General features: G+C 42.4%; 1 protein-coding gene across 7 annotated transcripts in view; it reads left to right on the top strand.

The window, feature by feature from the left end:
- STAT4 (signal transducer and activator of transcription 4) overlaps window positions 1-10,219 on the top strand; it is a 62,239-nt gene extending 52,020 nt beyond the window's left edge. For 2 of the 7 annotated variants that reach the window (XM_073306206.2, XM_073306211.2), the window contains exons 17-22: window positions 1,202-1,254; window positions 2,277-2,371; window positions 2,850-2,986; window positions 3,115-3,306; window positions 4,379-4,445; window positions 5,210-10,219. In XM_073306206.2, coding sequence (XP_073162307.2) covers window positions 1,202-1,254; window positions 2,277-2,371; window positions 2,850-2,986; window positions 3,115-3,306; window positions 4,379-4,445; window positions 5,210-5,345 — 680 coding nt within the window. In that variant the 3' untranslated portion in view covers window positions 5,346-10,219. Of the gene's footprint in view, window positions 1-1,201; window positions 1,255-2,276; window positions 2,372-2,849; window positions 2,987-3,114; window positions 3,307-4,378; window positions 4,446-4,810 lie in introns of all 7 variants that reach the window. The other 5 variants (XR_012154337.2, XM_073306210.2, XM_073306205.2 and 2 more) reach the window with 5 other exon arrangements.
- The last annotated feature ends 6,263 nt before the right edge of the window (window positions 10,220-16,482 follow it).

Raw genomic sequence — 16,482 nt, 5'->3', positions numbered from 1 at the left:
TGTTCCTTCTAATGTCAGTCAGGTGGATATTGATTGGACTGATTGCCCTTTTTGTTGGAGGGAGGGAAGAAAAGATGTTGACAGACCACAGGGGGCTCCTTAGCTAGATTTTAGTTTTGGTAGAGACTGAGGTGGGGAGGATACTTCTGAGGTGCAGCAAAAGGGGATTAAGGCAGCTGCTATTGGTTTGGGGAAGGCTGCTGCAGGAGGATTGGGAGGGGAAGGCAATTTGCCTAGAGGAATTAAACCACTTTTTTTAGTGGCTTGTTGTACAGGAGGAGGGAACATCCAGATTAGAGCCACTTCCTGCGGTGAAGTGATGGTGGTGCAGGTTGAAGAGAGGTGCAGTTGCGCATGTCCAGTGTGCTCATGGTCAACCTCTTCTGGGGCTGGGATCCAGAGCTGCAACCACATTAATAAAATTTGAGGGACGAGACCAGGAGTGAGAATGCAAAAGACCTGCAGCCACAACAAGGGGAACCCTAAGTACAATAGAAAAAAAAACTGAGGGAAGGACATGTTTGCATTCTCCCAGGCATTGTGCCTGTATCTCAATCCTCCTGCAAGATGGTCAGGCTGAAGGATCTCCCCTCCCAGCTCCCACTCCTGCCCCAAACACTTCAAGTGTTCGAGCCCGTTACTGGATGAATGTCTGGGACCTGTTGCAATTTCCGGGTGCCATTCCCTGTCTAAACACAATCTCCCTCCTCTTTTATCTCAGTAACTAGGGAAAAAATAGGGTAAGGTTGGTTATATTTCACAGGAGAATTAAGCCATTCAAGATTTGAAACAACATGACGAATAACTACATTTTAAGCAATGTTACTCTAAAGGTCCTATATTTATCTCTGCTAGCATTTACAGAAGAGTACATTGGTGGGGCCGTCTGTATCATAAAAGATTTTCTTATTAGAACTTCGAACAGAAGAACCTCAGATAAAGTGAAGCCCATGAGCAGCAAACTCAGATAAAAAGTGGAACTCTGTGTTTAAGATGATATAGAACAGAAGTCCCCAGTTGCTTCAGGGCATTGCTGTAATGTTTAAATTGCAGGTCCACCTATAGAGAAACTTTGCTTGTAATCATGTTGTTCAGGTAAATGTCATGTACAATGTAAATGCTTTAATATTCAAGTATCACAAATGAACCTATTTCAGGAACTTCAGACAAAGGGACTGATATATTTCTTTTTAAATTTTAGGGCAACAGATTAGTTACAATGATTATCAACTGTCCTGGGCAAAGTTCTGCAAGGTAGGATTGTAAAAAAAAAAAAATTAAAGTATTCTTCTTTTTCCTTTGAGTGCCTGCATGCAGGCTTAATTCTGCCCCATTGACATCACTGACAAACCTCCCACTTGACATGTCTCAGATCAGGATTGGTCCCATTCTGAGCTGCCCTGTGTCAGGATTTCCAGGCGTAGCACACACAAATTAAATTCTAAAATGCTACTTAATGGAAAGAAGCAACAAGGACCCTAATGGTTAAATCTGACTGGGAGGAGTTCATGCCCTAAACCACAGTTGGTCACCATTTACTCCAGAAAATGACCTGTCTTAAAGTTGTTGAAACGGAACTATTTTTTAATAAAAGACATTTTAATGGCGATGCAGTTTAAATTGGCACATACAGGCCATCTCTAGAAAATGAATGGCTTGACCGTTAGTCAGTAGTTTTATTTGAATCTTCTTTGACCATTCCAGTTAGCTTACAACTGACTTAAGAAACCATAATCACTGATGGGAGCCAGACCCTAACATTGTTTTAAAAAGTTAAATTACTCTACATGCTCATTTGTGAACTAAAACAAAGATACTTCAAGAACTGATTGGCTGTAAATCAATACATCTAAATACTTTTGTCAGAATCAGACAAAAATACTGAGTATGGAAAGTAAATCCAATACATTCATATTAAAGATGCATTATTTAAAATATATTTGTAATATTTGAAGATTCTTGGAAGGAAATAGCTGTGCTCTCAAGCTATAGTTTCATAGTGAGGGAGAAATGATATAGACATTAATTATTCTAAATAAAGAGTGTAAAGTGAAGCACTTCCTCTAAAAATCTTGAAAAGCAAATCATATAGATATTTTGTTTTTACACAAGATAGTAAGATTTGAATTGCTGCTTTGAATAAATTTCTCTATCATTCTCAGATAAGTAGAAACTAGAACTATTCCTGTGAAAATGACAGAGACATGCAGCATTGATACTGTGTTAAAGATGTGGTTGAAATTGTCTTTTTATTTGTTTGTTTATTTTACCAATAGGAACATTTATCTGGAAAGTCATTTACCTTTTGGGTATGGCTCGAAGCAATACTGGACCTAATTAAAAAACACATTCTTCCTCTTTGGATTGACGGGTGAGCAATATACTGGCAACTGTCCATTGACGTAACATGCTTACCTCATTTGTCCCTTCTCTTTATTTAAGTCTACATTCAGCGTTACAGAAAAGAATTTTCAAAGGCCTAAAAATCTCCAAGTATGCCATATTGTTTGCAATTATTTTTAGTCTGAAGAAAACTCTACTGAAACTATTTGAAGTGGATTTTAGATTTCTCCTTTATGGACTTAGTTAGTTTACAGGCAAGTAATATGATAAATTTTCTCATGCTCCACACTGTGATGGGGGCCCATGCTGTGTTCCTGTGCAGATAAAACTCCCACTAACTTCATGTTGAGCCTTTGTGAGGTCTATAGCAGTGGGCCTATAAAACCAGCCTTTTACTTTGTTTGGCGCTTATCTGGCATTGCAATATAAAAGTTGGGAAATGAATGCCACAGAATGGATGCTGTAGTTACTCTGTAAGTAAAGCCATGATTTTCTTATACTTGCAGGTATATAATGGGATTTGTGAGCAAGGAGAAGGAACGAGTTTTGCTCAGGGACAAAATGCCTGGAACATTTTTATTAAGGTTTAGTGAAAGCAATCTGGGAGGAATTACCTTTACCTGGGTGGACCAGTCAGAAAATGGTGAGTGCAGCTTAAAAGTGTAAAATTCAAGGCAACCTAAACTATAAATGATAGGTGAAATGTGTAGCTAATTATGACTGTTGACCTCTTTACCTATTCACCATTATATTGCCTTTGTGTCTTTACAGGAGAAGTAAGGTTCCACTCAGTGGAACCCTATAATAAAGGTCGTTTAACTGCGCTGCCATTTGCTGACATTTTGCGAGATTACAAAGTTATTTTGGCAGACAATGTTCCTGAAAATCCACTGAAATATCTGTATCCAGATATTCCCAAAGATAAAGCCTTTGGCAAATACTACAGCTGTCAGCCAAATGAAGGTTGGGCTCTATAGTCTATACTTATCCTTTTTGGAAAGTAACATTAAATTCAGATGATATGCAAATTAACTTTTTTTCTTAGGAAAACAAATGTTTACTTGTGGAAACAGTACCTCGTTTTATGGAATGCCTTTATAAAAACTGTGCTTGTTTTTTCATGCACCCCCTGTCTGCCTATTGTTTCCACCTGTTGTCTCTTGTCGTATACTTAGATTGTAAGCTCTTTGGGGCAGAGGCTGTGTTTTTGTTGGGTATTTGTACAGAACCGAGCATAGTTGGACCCTACTCTATGAATTGTAGGTAATACAATAATAAATAACAATGACACTTAGATATGCACAAGCTAAGAAACATCTCTGTGAAAGCAGTCATATTATAGGAAGTTATTCAATTCATTATTTACAGAAATACATTTATTTTCAACTTACATTTCTTTGCCCATGTTTCAGATATTTATTTCTATTTACAAGACCACTTGCTTGTCTGCTTCCAGAATTATGTAGCAGTGTCACTTGCTGTTTCTTCAGTTCCAAGAACCTCTCACTTGAGGTTCAGGGGACTTAGTAATGGCAAACAGCTCATGAGAGTAACTTATAATTCCAGAGAGACAAACAAGCAGCAGATCCCGTGCGATATATATTGACTAAAATTGCCAGTGTAGTCAGAATTACTTATGAATGAACACAATCCTATTTTGTCCCCTCATGAAAGGTTTCAGTTAAAGGCAGCTAAAGGTTTCAGTTAAACATTTGTTTGCAGGATTGGCATCTAAAGGCTCAGACCTGCAAAGACTAGAGCACATACCTATAATACATTTAAGTACTCCTCATGACTTCAAAGGAACTTCTTAAGTGAGTCCAGTTACTTATGTGTGTAAGTCTGTGCAGGTTCAAGCCCTGTCTTGTTGCCCATGTTCTTGTTGCTCGTTCCTGATTAAACAAATACTTATGTTTCCCTTTCAATACATTATGCTCTACAGCTTTTAAAATATTTGTATTAAATCTCAGGAAATAATAAGCGTAGAAACTTTAGGGTATTTTTGAAAATTTCCCTAACGTTGATTCTTTTTTAGTCTCAAGACCTACAGAAGGAGGGGTCAAAGGTTATGTGCCTGCTGTATTTATCCCAATCTCCAAAATGTGAGTAATCTAAGAGCTGTTTTACACTTTGGATGTTATTCATTAAGTCTGTGTACCTCCCTTCATCCCGCAGTTTCTTTGATTCCATCTTTTTCCCATGGAAATACCTAGTGAGAGCAACACAGAGATATGGGTCCCAATTCTCTGGCCTGGCAAAGGAGTGCTCAATGAAAGGCTGGGGGAATAAGTAAAGAGGGCTTTAAAACCACCTCTTCTTCCCCAGTCCTGATGCTGTCTATGCATCAGGAATGTATGCAAAATAAATTAGAGCAGCCTTTAGGCTCCTCTAATGTGTTCCAACTTTTAATGTCCCCTAGAATCTTGGGTACGGCAGCTGGGTTTCACCTTTCTTTCCCTGACTACAGCTCCTGCATCAAGTGGCCAGAAAGTGGTATAGGAGCGCCTCTGCAGTTCCTGATCACAGGAAGATCCCCCTACGCAGACAGAATTAACAGATTAAACAAGGTTTAGGGCACCTTTGTGCTCCTGGAGTAGCACAAAGTGTACAGTATGGTTTTGTGTGTGTTCCTGCAGCTATATCTTTTCAAGGTATTCTCATTGATGTTGTGGGCTAATAGGACATTAGCATGCAGTTGGCTCTTTCACAGGCTACTTGCTGCTACATCCGTGTTACCCAAACACCGATCTACCATGGAATGATTACGTTCATGTCCCTTATTGATGCATTAAGTTGCAAAGGGGTTTCTTCCCATTATTTCCTAATCATCTTTAAGGTTATTTATTTTATTTGTGTTTCTTTTAAGCCTGTATGATTCCACAGATCCACATTCTCCATCAGATCTTCTTCCCATGTCTCCAAGTGTTTATGCTGTGCTGAGAGAACACCTGAGTCCCACAGTGATTGAAACTGCTGTATGTTGCAAGTTTTTTCATTCATAATTTACTACTAAGCAAATGGGGTCTACTTTGTGGAGAGAAAGAGTTACCAGTGGAGAGAAAGGCTTCTTTTGCAGTGCAAAAGGGTGAGAGTACAGTTGTAACCATTAAAAAGTCAGCACTTGCCTTCAGTTCCCATACAGAGCTATGGGAGATAACGCAGTTCTTTCCTATTCTAAATGCAGTTGAATTCTTCAGTATGGTAGGAAATGTCTTTTTCATGGTGACCATTGTACTATGAACTTTGTATCTTAGCACTTCGCAATGCAAGGATCTCAAAAGTCCATGCAAGGATCTCAAAATTCTGTACACACATTAATTAAGCTTCAACACCCAGAACTGTATGTAAGTATTATACCGATTTTACAGATAACACAGGGGGCTTGATTCACCCATTGCCATGCATTTTATGTAGTTGCCATTTCTGTTGTGGTAGCATTTTACAGACACTTTGCACTAATGAAAATGACTACTCCAGCTGCATGGTGTCGATGGGTCTGTCTCAGAGATGTTAAAGGTGAACTGAAATGTCTTAACTAAACAAATACAAAACATTCATTAAAAGTTCATGGAGAGACTTAAAAGTTACATTACAAATGTATTTATTTATTTTAAAATCATTTTCTATTTTACTTGCCTGCTAAGAACGGCATTCAGAGCTCTCTGCAGAGCATGAGGAGGCTCAGCCTCACAAGTTGCACCCAAAGCAGGACAGGTTCTTGCATTTCTTCCCGGGTTTAAATATCTGGGGACCGAAGCTGGGCTGGTGTGATTTGAAGCTCTCCTGTCACCAGCAGCATAGAGCATCTTCACCAAAGCGCTACAGCGGCGCAGCTGCGGCACTGTACGTGAAGACAAACACTCAGTATGTGGCAAGAGGGAACTTTTAGTGGACAGCAGCAGAGTCCAGGTGGCGAGTTAGTGCACAGCAAGTTAGTGTGCTGTCTATCCACTTCTCAGCTTGCCACATGCAAAGTCCCCAGGTAAACAAGCCCCTAATTTCCCCAGAGTGTGAGTGGGGGTGTGCGTGGGGCATCTCCCTCTGTATAGTTCTAGGGTCTAAACCTAAACTACCAGACAGTGCCTCTTTAAGAGGCCAGGGCGTGGAACCATTACATAAGTCAGGGCTTAGTTTGCACTGTGATTGTGTGTTTGTCACTGGAAATAATTTGAGCAAACTGTGGCTTGTTTAGTTTTGTTTTTCAATATGCAGCAGTAATTGCCTTAAAGCTGATGTTTTCATTCCTCTCTTCTAGCTGAGTTCTCCATATTCAGCTGACTGAAATTCAGACACCATGAAGAGAAACAAAGCAGCCAAAATACTTTATAAAATGAAAGTTAAAAAAAAAGAAGTTGTTTCTGCAGCTTTGTAAATAAGGGTTTCCTGGAAGCCAATGCCATGTTCTTCTTGGGCCTATGTGTACTTTCAAATGCATGGAAATCAGAAGCCTCCCAAGGGAAGTCACTGGAGTTACAAACATCTGGCATCATTTGGGGCCTGCCACTGAAGTCCTCACTCAAGGCAATATTACCTCTTAACTCAATGGGCCAAATCCTTCCCTGGTGTGCAACTCCATTGACTTCTGTGGCGTTACACTAGGTATGAATTTAGCCCAGTGGGCCTGCTTATGGAAATAAGGACTGCAGTATTGCTGTAAAACAAGACTTACTGTAGGATGGAGATGTTCTGTTCATGGAACATTTTGAAAGCAAGACCTTAGAATAACTACAGGGATTTAAGATGTGTTCAGAAAATCAGGATTTATGCTGTACATTTCGTGTTCTGTTTTTATAAAGTCTATTTCTTTGCTTTTATTTTAAATTAAAGGTTCTCATCCATCCCTTCATTACACTGACCGTAGGTGCCAGGAGTCAGCTTTTCCTGCCATGAACTGCTTTCAGTACAAAGGGACAGATTTTATCTTCCTCCAGTAAAATCCATGGAAGGGAAGAGGGAGGAGAAGGGGATCATGGAAATAGAAGAGTTCTCTAGAAACTTTAGAGCAAGGGTGGGTAGTAAATTAGTTTTTGCTATGGTATAAATTTCTCGGTCAAGGTCCAGACTCCAGAGAAAATAATAAAAATAATAGCAATAATAAGTAAATAAAAAGATTTCGGGGTCCGTTTAAAAGTATCTGGCGGTCTGGATTTGGCCCGCGGGCCACCTGTTGGTTACCCCTGCTTTAGAGGCACTACACTTCAAAAGTCACTAAATTTCTGTGCCTCCATTCCGCATCTGTAACAGGGTTAATAAAATCTCTGTGTCTTGCAGGACAGTTGTGAGGGTACATTTATTCATGGTTGTGAGGCACTGTGATGAGTACTTCAGAAAAGCCCATAAAGAAACAGTCCTTATTCAATGCAGGGTTTAGATGGTGTGCCATAATCGAGGCCTTAGGGACACACTGAATGATAAAACGGAGACCAAAGAGCTGCTTCATTTGCTGAGTACCGTCAAACATGCACCTCGTCATAGTGCAAAGTTACAAAGAGCTAAATTGCCTCAGGTACAGATGTAAATAAGCAGAATAACTGGTTCTTAACATAAAAGGTCATTTGCCTTTTTAAAGCAGTCATGTTACTGTTAGTCATGACAGTCTGTCTTTTCTCAGAATTACCCATGACAAATTAACTGTTTTAGAATAACAAACACTGACAATTTACAAAAGATAGATATCCAAGTTCTGCCTGGGAAGTATGCAGTCTGGAGCATACTTAATTGTGCAAGCAAAATATGCATTTGTACAAGCAAAGAGTGAGGTACAACATCGGTCTGGTCTATACTAGAAATTAGATCAGTTTAACTATGTCGGTCAGGAGTATGAAAAATCCACAACCCAAGTGGCGTTGTTAAGCCAACCTAAGTCCTCATGTAGACAGCACTAGATCAATGGAAGAATTCTTCTGTTAACCTAACTACTGCCTCTCAAGAAGGTGGATTACCTATGCCCATAGGAGAACCCCTTTCATGAGTGTAGGTAGTGTCTACAGTGAAGCGCTACAACTGCACAGAGAACAGGAGTACTTGTGGCACCTTAGAGACTAACCAATTTATTTGAGCATAAGCTTTCGTGAGCTACAGCTCACTTCATCGGATGCATACTGTGGAAAGTGTAGAAGATCTTTTTATACACACAAAGCATGAAAAAATACCTCCCCCCACCCCACTCTCCTGCTGGTAATAGTTTATCTAACGTGATCACTCTCCTTACAATGTGTATGATAATCAAGTTGGGCCGTTTCCAGCATAAATCCAGGGTTTAACAAGAACATCTGGGGGGGGTATAGGAAAAAACAAGGGGAAATAGGTTACCTTGCATAATGACTTAGCCATTCCCAGTCTCTATTCAAGCCTAAGTTAATTGTATCCAATTTGCAAATTAATTCCAATTCAGCAGTCTCTCGTTGGAGTCTGTTTTCGAAGTTTTTTTGTTGAAGGATAGTCACTTTGAGATCAGAAATCGAGTGACCAGAGAGATTGAAGTGTTCTCCGACTGGTTTATGAATGTTATAATTCTTGACATCTGATTTGTGTCCATTTATTCTTTTACGTAGAGACTGTCCAGTTTGACCAATGTACATGGCAGAGGGGCATTGCTGGCACATGATGGCATATATCACATTGGTGGATGTGCAGGTGAACGAGCCTCTGATAGTGTGGCTGATGTTATTAGGCCCTGTGATGATGTCCCCTGAATAGATATGTGGGCACAGTTGGCAACGGGCTTTGCTGCAAGGATAAGTTCCTGGGTTAGTGGTTCTGTTGTGTGGTGTGTGGTTGCTGGTGAGTATTTGCTTCAGGTTGGGGGGGCTGTCTGTAGACTGGCCTGTCTCCCAAGATTTGTGAGAGTGATGGGTCGTCCTTCAGGATAGGTTGTAGATCCTTGATGATGCGTTGGAGAGGTTTTAGTTGGGGGCTGAAGGTGACGGCTAGTGGCGTTCTGTTGTTTTCTTTGTTGGGCCTGTCCTGTAGTAGGTGACTTCTGGGAACTCTTCTGGCTCTGTCAGTCTGTTTCTTCCCTTCCGCAGGTGGGGACTCTAGTTGGACAGCTGTGCCACTGGAGCATGTTAAGTGTAGGCAAGCCCTTAAGCACCTGAGATGAAATCCGGGCCCCACAGAAGATAATGAGGTTCGTTATTGACTTCAGTGAGGCCAGGATTTCATGCCTACTCCCCCCAATCCCCACTCAACATTTACCGTACCATTTTGTTAGGCACCTCCAAAGGTATCTTACTAAGGCCTTTTGTGGGCCATCCCTGGAGGCTCTCACATTTAAATTGATAATGTATCTGGGACCTGAAAGTAAAACAATACCAATGTATTACCTTTGGTGGGCCTGTTTTAGCTCTTATCCTAGTGGCTTGGCTGATAGCTGATAGTACTATTAAATTGAAAAGTTCTAGAGAAGTTCTAGAACAATCTTAGGATTCTTGCTCCTCTGGTCATGAGAAGTAAGGGTCAGTGCACACAACCACTATGAGCACCTCCAAGTAGCAACACAGGGAAAAATCCACTGGGGCAGGGATATAAGATCAGAGTAGATGGTTAGAAGCAGAATAAGCAGTAGGGAGTCCAGATCTTCCCCACTAGTATTGTCCTCAATTGTAAACTGTTGGGAAAGCAAAGGGAGGGAGAGCCCCAATGATCTGATTCAACTGGCATCTCTTTGCTGTGCAAATGGAGTATGTTTAAAATAAATGAATACATTTTTTTCTGCTGTCTAGTCTGAATGATTTGTACATAGTCAGGGGGATGTAGTCAAACTTTGAAAAACCAATGACCGTAAGTAATTCTCCAGAAACATAATAGCACAGAACTGATATTAAACCGTGTATATAGTTTGATAATCTCTGTAATTTATATGACTAATAGAAATAAAAATAGATTTTGTTTTGCTGTTGGATACTTGTGGGACTTGTAAAGATAAGACAACAGTGGGAGGACTCAGTAGCCTTGGTTGTTCTTGAGTCTGAATCACCAGTGTGAACTGAGACATTTAAAGAGGCAAGCATCAAATTCATCCAGCATAAGAACAGCCCTACTGGGTCAGACCAAAGGTCCATCCAGCCCAGTATCCTGTCTGCTGACAGTGGCCAATGCCAGGTGCCCCAGAAGGAGTGAACCTAACAGGTAATGATCTTGTGATCTCTCTCCTGCCATCCATCTCCACCCTCTGACAAACAGAGGCTAGGGACACCATTCCTTACCCATCCTGACTCATAGCCATTAATGGACTTAACCTCCATGAATTTATCCGGTTCTCTTTTAAACCCTGTTATAGTCCAAGCCTTCACAACCTCCTCAGGCAAGGAGTTCCACAGGTTGACTGTGTGCTGAGTGAAGAAGAACTTCCTTTTATTTGTTTTAAATCTGCTACCCATTAATTTCACTTGGTGTCCCCTAGTTCTTATACTATGGGAACAAGTAAATAACTTTTCCTTATTCACTTTCTCCACACCACAGCATGTTCATAGATATTAGATATTTAGGTCAGAAGGGACCATTATGATCATCTAGTCTGACCTCCTGCACAACGCAGGCCACAGAATTTCACCCATCACACAGTTTGTTTAACCTATAATGCTCCTGTGACCGGGGTCCTAGTGGGGAGCCAGCTGTGGTCATTCAATTAGGCTGAACTGCAAAGAATGGGGCAGACAATCCCCATAAAGCTGGTGGATATTCCAATACTTAGGTTCACCAAGACAGCATAAAGCAGTTTCTTTATTACCTTACTGGTTACTCAGAAGTCCAAACAACACAGTTCCCTTAAAGTGATCTAGCCTCAGGCCTCCATCCAGATACCCACATCAAATATGATGAAAATTTCTGTAAATCTTATTTCATCATATAAAAGAACAGGTTCTACCAATCCCAAAGGATCAGACACAACCTCCCAAATACACACTACAGTCAAGTCTTATCAACTAAACTAAAATTTATTAAAAAACAAAAGAGAGCAAGTATGGTTAAAAGATCAATATACATACAGATATGAGTTCAATCCATTGAGGTTCAGATTCATATCACAGATGGTGAGCTTTGTAGTTGCAAGAGTTCCTTTAGAATTCAGTTCATAGGTCATAGTCCAATGTCCAAATTTCATATTCAGGGCGTTCCAGCATAAATGGGATCTCTGTCTTGCGAATCAAATTTCCCCTGATGACGCCTAAGCAGATCTGAGAAGACAGAATCAGGACCCAAGGATCTTTTGGTCAATTGCATGTCTTTTGACAAGTTGGAGTTCCTCAGGGAACAAAAAGTAATTAGGATGACTTTGAAGGAGGTCCATCACCGGTACTTAGCTATACAAATTAACATAAAGCCGTTTTCTTGTTCCTCTACCATTCACCATTTCAAAGAGAGATGAATACCGAGATAGCCCATGTTTACAATTCATTTAAATAATAGGATGTTCTTTAGATCTCTGAATTATCAGCATACAGCATAGACAGGGACTGTTGATTACGTTGTTGACCCTACTCATACATATGTAAATACACAAAACACAAACATTATCTCTCCCCCTCCACATATCTTTTGAGGGTTATTTTGCAGGATGTTTAACCTTTTCTAGCCATGCGTCACAGCTTCTAAAATCAAAAAACAAACAAAAAAACCCAACACTGCATACAGAATATTCTTGACCTTATAAACCACCTAGAAGACTGTGTTAATCGCTGTGGTGTCCCATATTTTAGCTCTGCTCTGGCCAGTTGGAAACAAAAGGCTAATGGTCAAAAAAATCAGATTTGAAAGAATAAGACCCTTGGGAACACAGATTCTTCTTCTTCAAGTGCTTGCTCACATCCATTCCATATTAGGTGTGTGCTCGCCACATGCACTGATGCTGCAAGTTTTTCCCTCAGCAGTATCTGTAGGGGAACCAGCTCTGGAGTAGCGCCCACATGGTGTGGTATAAGGGGCACCACTGGCTCCCCCCACCCTCAGTTCCTTCTTGCCAACAGTGACGGTGCTGGAATGTCTGCTGCTTTGGCTAGCATTGATTCCTTCTCTGTTCTTGTGAACTTTGAAATCCTGTAAAGTACTTATACATAGTAGTTTTCTTAGTTACCCTTAGTAGTCTCAAACTCTTTGTTAGTCCCGAAGTTCGTTAGTCAGGGCATGCCCCGGTCCCCAAGCTTTAAGCCCTGCAATTGCTGCAAATGGCCTATGCCCATCAGCGATCCACATACCAGCTGCCTAAGGTACATAAATGACAAGTGCCATGTCTGTAAGTCCTTTAAACCTAGGACGAAGGAGGAGTGCGATATCAGTCTGAAAGTGCTCCTAATGGAGTCGGCACTCACTCCGGCACCGGAGCAGCGGTCTGACTGCACCATGCGCAGTGCTCTGCTGGCAGTGTCCACAAGCTGGTCTCCCTCCACGGCTCCGGTCAAGAAGCTGAAAAAGACTGTGAGGGGAAGATCTCCTACCTCCCACAAGCGAAAGGAGAGGGCAGGGGGTGAGCCAAGGCCTGTGTCGGTCAGCTCAACATCCCCCTTGGGAAGTCGGGCCCCAGCTCAAGTCGAGCAGTGCAGCCCATCCCATCCCATGCCTTGCCTGCAACTCCAGATAGTGGTGTAGGCCACAGCCAACTTCAGGTGCCGTTGATGCCTGAAGCCCTTCAAACAGCTCAGGAGATCCTGACGCTCCTGGTGCCACCCACACCAGCTCCCTGCGGTACCCCGGTCTCGGGGAAAAGCTGCGTTGGGACCGATATGTGTGTTCCCGCTCAGCGGCACCGTTCCCCATTGAGAGGGACGTCCCGCCAGCGTTCGCCCACCCACAGCCGTCATGCCTCAGGACAGGAGAGGCAGGCTCACCAGAGCCCCCTTTGGTCCCCGCACTGGGGGCACTGATCGAGGGACTCGAGGCGTACCTTGCCAGTAGATTGGCGCAGACCCTCTGAGGCACGTGCCACCCAGCAAGAACTCCGGGACCAGCCCTAACCATCTTCAAGGGCCCAGTACCGACTGGGCATCAAACACCACCAATTGCCGGCCTGTCAATCAGCCATGTCCAAAAGGAAGGTTGCCCTACTCAGGACAATCCTCCTGGCAATCAGCTCATAGCAACAATGGCGGGGGACGGTCTATTCCCAGTCCCGAAACTCCCTGGAAAAGATCGTTACCATTCCCCAGGCGATACTTACCTCACTGCAATGGTGGACTGACCACAGGACAGTCCTAGAGGGGGTTCCGTTCAACAAGTCCCCCACTCCATCGAATTGGTGTTGGATGCCTCGGACCTCGGCTGGGGTGCGCATCTCAGTGACCTCAACACCAGGGATGTGATCCCTGAAGGAGTCAAAAGTTGCACATAAACGTCAAAGAGTTCTGAGTAGTCCAGCTGGCATGTGGAGTCTTCCTGCCCCACCTGTCGTGCAAGGTGGTACGAGTCCTGATGGACAACACAGCCTCGATGTTCTACATCGACAGGCAACGGGGAGCACACTCGTTGACTCTCTGTCAAGAGGCACTCCGTCTTTGGGAAGCTCATCACCTTCCTGGTGTCAAGAATAAGGTGGTGGACCAGCTCAGCAGGGACACAGCAGCTGATAACTGCACTTTCACTTTCTGTGTACTTCGCAGCTGCAAAGTCAAAAATTGTCTAGAGATCACAAGACAACAAATATGCTGAATTTAGAGTTTTGCCAGATCACCACCATGCAACGAATTAAACAGAAACATGAAAATTTCAGTTGCCAACTGGTTCTTCTACTTAAAAAGACAATACCTATAACCAGACCTCAGCAGGATTACAATCCACAAGATTTACCATATGCACTTTGCATCTGGATTTTGTTCCCTGACAATGACATTTTGAAAATTGTTTCATTAGCACAATATCTATAGACAGATCCCAAAGTAAAACAGGAAAGGAGGCGTACGTATTGGAGGCCTGTTCCAAAGCCCAAACTTTTATTCTTCCATTGTTTTGCCAATCTTTTTTTCCTGTTCAGGAGGAACAACATATGCCCCTATTTCTGTGAATATCAGTTAATACAAGGCTCCAAAGAAAATCATAAAGGAAAGATAACATGAAACAAAAATAAACTATCAGAAAATCCAGTGAGGGAATGACGTTAATTGTCAGGGAAGATAATAAGGAACGTTCTTTTGCTTTCTGGCTGTAGTTGTTCAGCAGTCAAAAACTACTGTATCTTACATGGAAATCTTAGTTATAAATTTAGAAATGGGAAAGGCCAACTATATTTGTATGTCCTATTTTTAACCCTTTGCATCTTATTTCTTCCCACTGTATAATACAGAATCTGGTGAAGTTTGCCTCCATCCACATACAGTTAACCTGTAATTAATTTTAAACAGTTTAAGCAGTTCAGAATCAAATTATGTCTAGCTTCCACAATATACATGTCAACAAATGCCAGCGTAGCATGTGTTTAACTGGTGGTTGACAAACTATGAGATGTTTTATTCCAAATGTAAAAAGTGGGTCATTTTTCACAGTGTCTTATTTGACAGCTCTTTATCGTAGAGTTTTTAAACTCTAAGAAAAAAAAACTTCTACGTGTGAGGAAACCCGAAAATATTCAGAGCAATAAGCTCATTCCTTACTAAAAATTAGGGGAAATAATGGCGGTATAAGAAGATTTGGAAAGAAAGTATAGCTGCAAACCTAACCATGGCATGGCAACCAGTGATTCTATAACTTAAACCCCCCTCGTGAAAGGTCGCTTCTTCCACAAGTACCCAGAAAAAATGAGTCAATAAGTCATCACACACACAAAACCATCATGATTATTTCCTCCTCTGTACTTCCCAGTGCATCCTGTCTGCTTTGAATCCATCTTGTCTAGATTTGGCGTGAGTGTCTGTATTGTGTGTATAGTAGTGTCAAGCACATTGTCAGTGCTTAATAAAATCCACAATAGCTCATTTCCACCCCAATTTTCTATTAACACATATGTAACACCTCTAGTTTTATTACCAACAGAAGAATTGCAAAATCATGTTGCAACAACAAAGGAGATATTATGGTTGTATTTTTACGATGGATCAAAATTGCTTTTGCTGTTTTCAAAATACTGGTCCTGTGTCTCTGCCCTTTTAATCAGTGTCTTGGTGACAAACACTGTCTATAAACAAAAACTATGTTACTTCTCTTCCACCAACATCCTGACATGTGTTGGCAACTACCTGACACCCATCTTCCAACCCAGAGGTGGCTGCAGTTCAGTGATGCTTGTACGTGCACCACGCCATACCAAGGAGGAAGCAATGGGGGTGTTCTGCTTAAAAACTGATGGCACTCCATGGGTCATTGGTGTAAACTTGCTTTGGAATCCTTTGCATTGAAAGGGCTCGAGGCTGCCAGGAGGATGCGGATATATTCAGCTGGCCACGTTCCTTGCAGGCGGTGCCTCTGTATTATTCCAGCACACCTTGAAGGAGCAGCATCAGGCTGAAAAGTCAAGCATTCAAATGACAGCAAAGGCCGGAGGCACAGCAACCGGCTAAAAATGCACCAGGCAGTCAAGCGGCCTGGCAGATTTTCAGGCAGAGCATTTGTTAAATGATTCAAACACCCTATTTTGCTAGCTGGTCAAGCACCGAGCTAACAGAATGCAGTAGGGAAGGGGGGGAAATCAGCTCGTTCCCCAGCGAGGGCACAGGGCCAGGGACACAGCTGCTCAAGGTAACCTCCATTTCCCCGCCTCAGGCTGCTTTAACTTTCGCTTTCCTCTCAATCACTGCCTTCTAGTTCCAGGAGTCCTTTCTCAGAAACCACGTGGCTCAGCTGTTCCCGGTTTTGCTCACCCCTCCTGCCTCCCTGGCCCCGTCAGCCAATCGGCCAGAGGCCAGCCAGTGTTTCCAGGCCCTCGGTGCCTGCCAAGATGCGATCAGGCTGTGCAGCCTGCTGCGGGTTGTAAAGCTTGTGCTTCTGGACAAGTGCTTCAGATCCTAGGACTGGAAGAAACTTTGAGGTCATGGAGTCCAGTCCCCCTGCACGCAGGGCAGGATTAAGTTCTAGACCAGTGGTGGGCGGCCCGCGGCCCGCATGCAGCCCATCAGGGTAATCTGATTGCGGGCTGAGAGACATTTTGCTGACGTTGACCATCCACAGGCTCGGTCCCCTGCAGTTCCCAGTGGCCACGGTTTGCAGTTCCCTGCC

Source organism: Lepidochelys kempii, chromosome 11 (genome assembly GCF_965140285.1).
Source record: "Lepidochelys kempii isolate rLepKem1 chromosome 11, rLepKem1.hap1, whole genome shotgun sequence".
Lineage (NCBI taxonomy): Eukaryota > Metazoa > Chordata > Testudines > Cheloniidae > Lepidochelys > Lepidochelys kempii.
The sequence above is the reverse complement of the archived record's forward strand: the minus strand, read 5'-3'. Positions and strand labels throughout refer to the sequence as shown.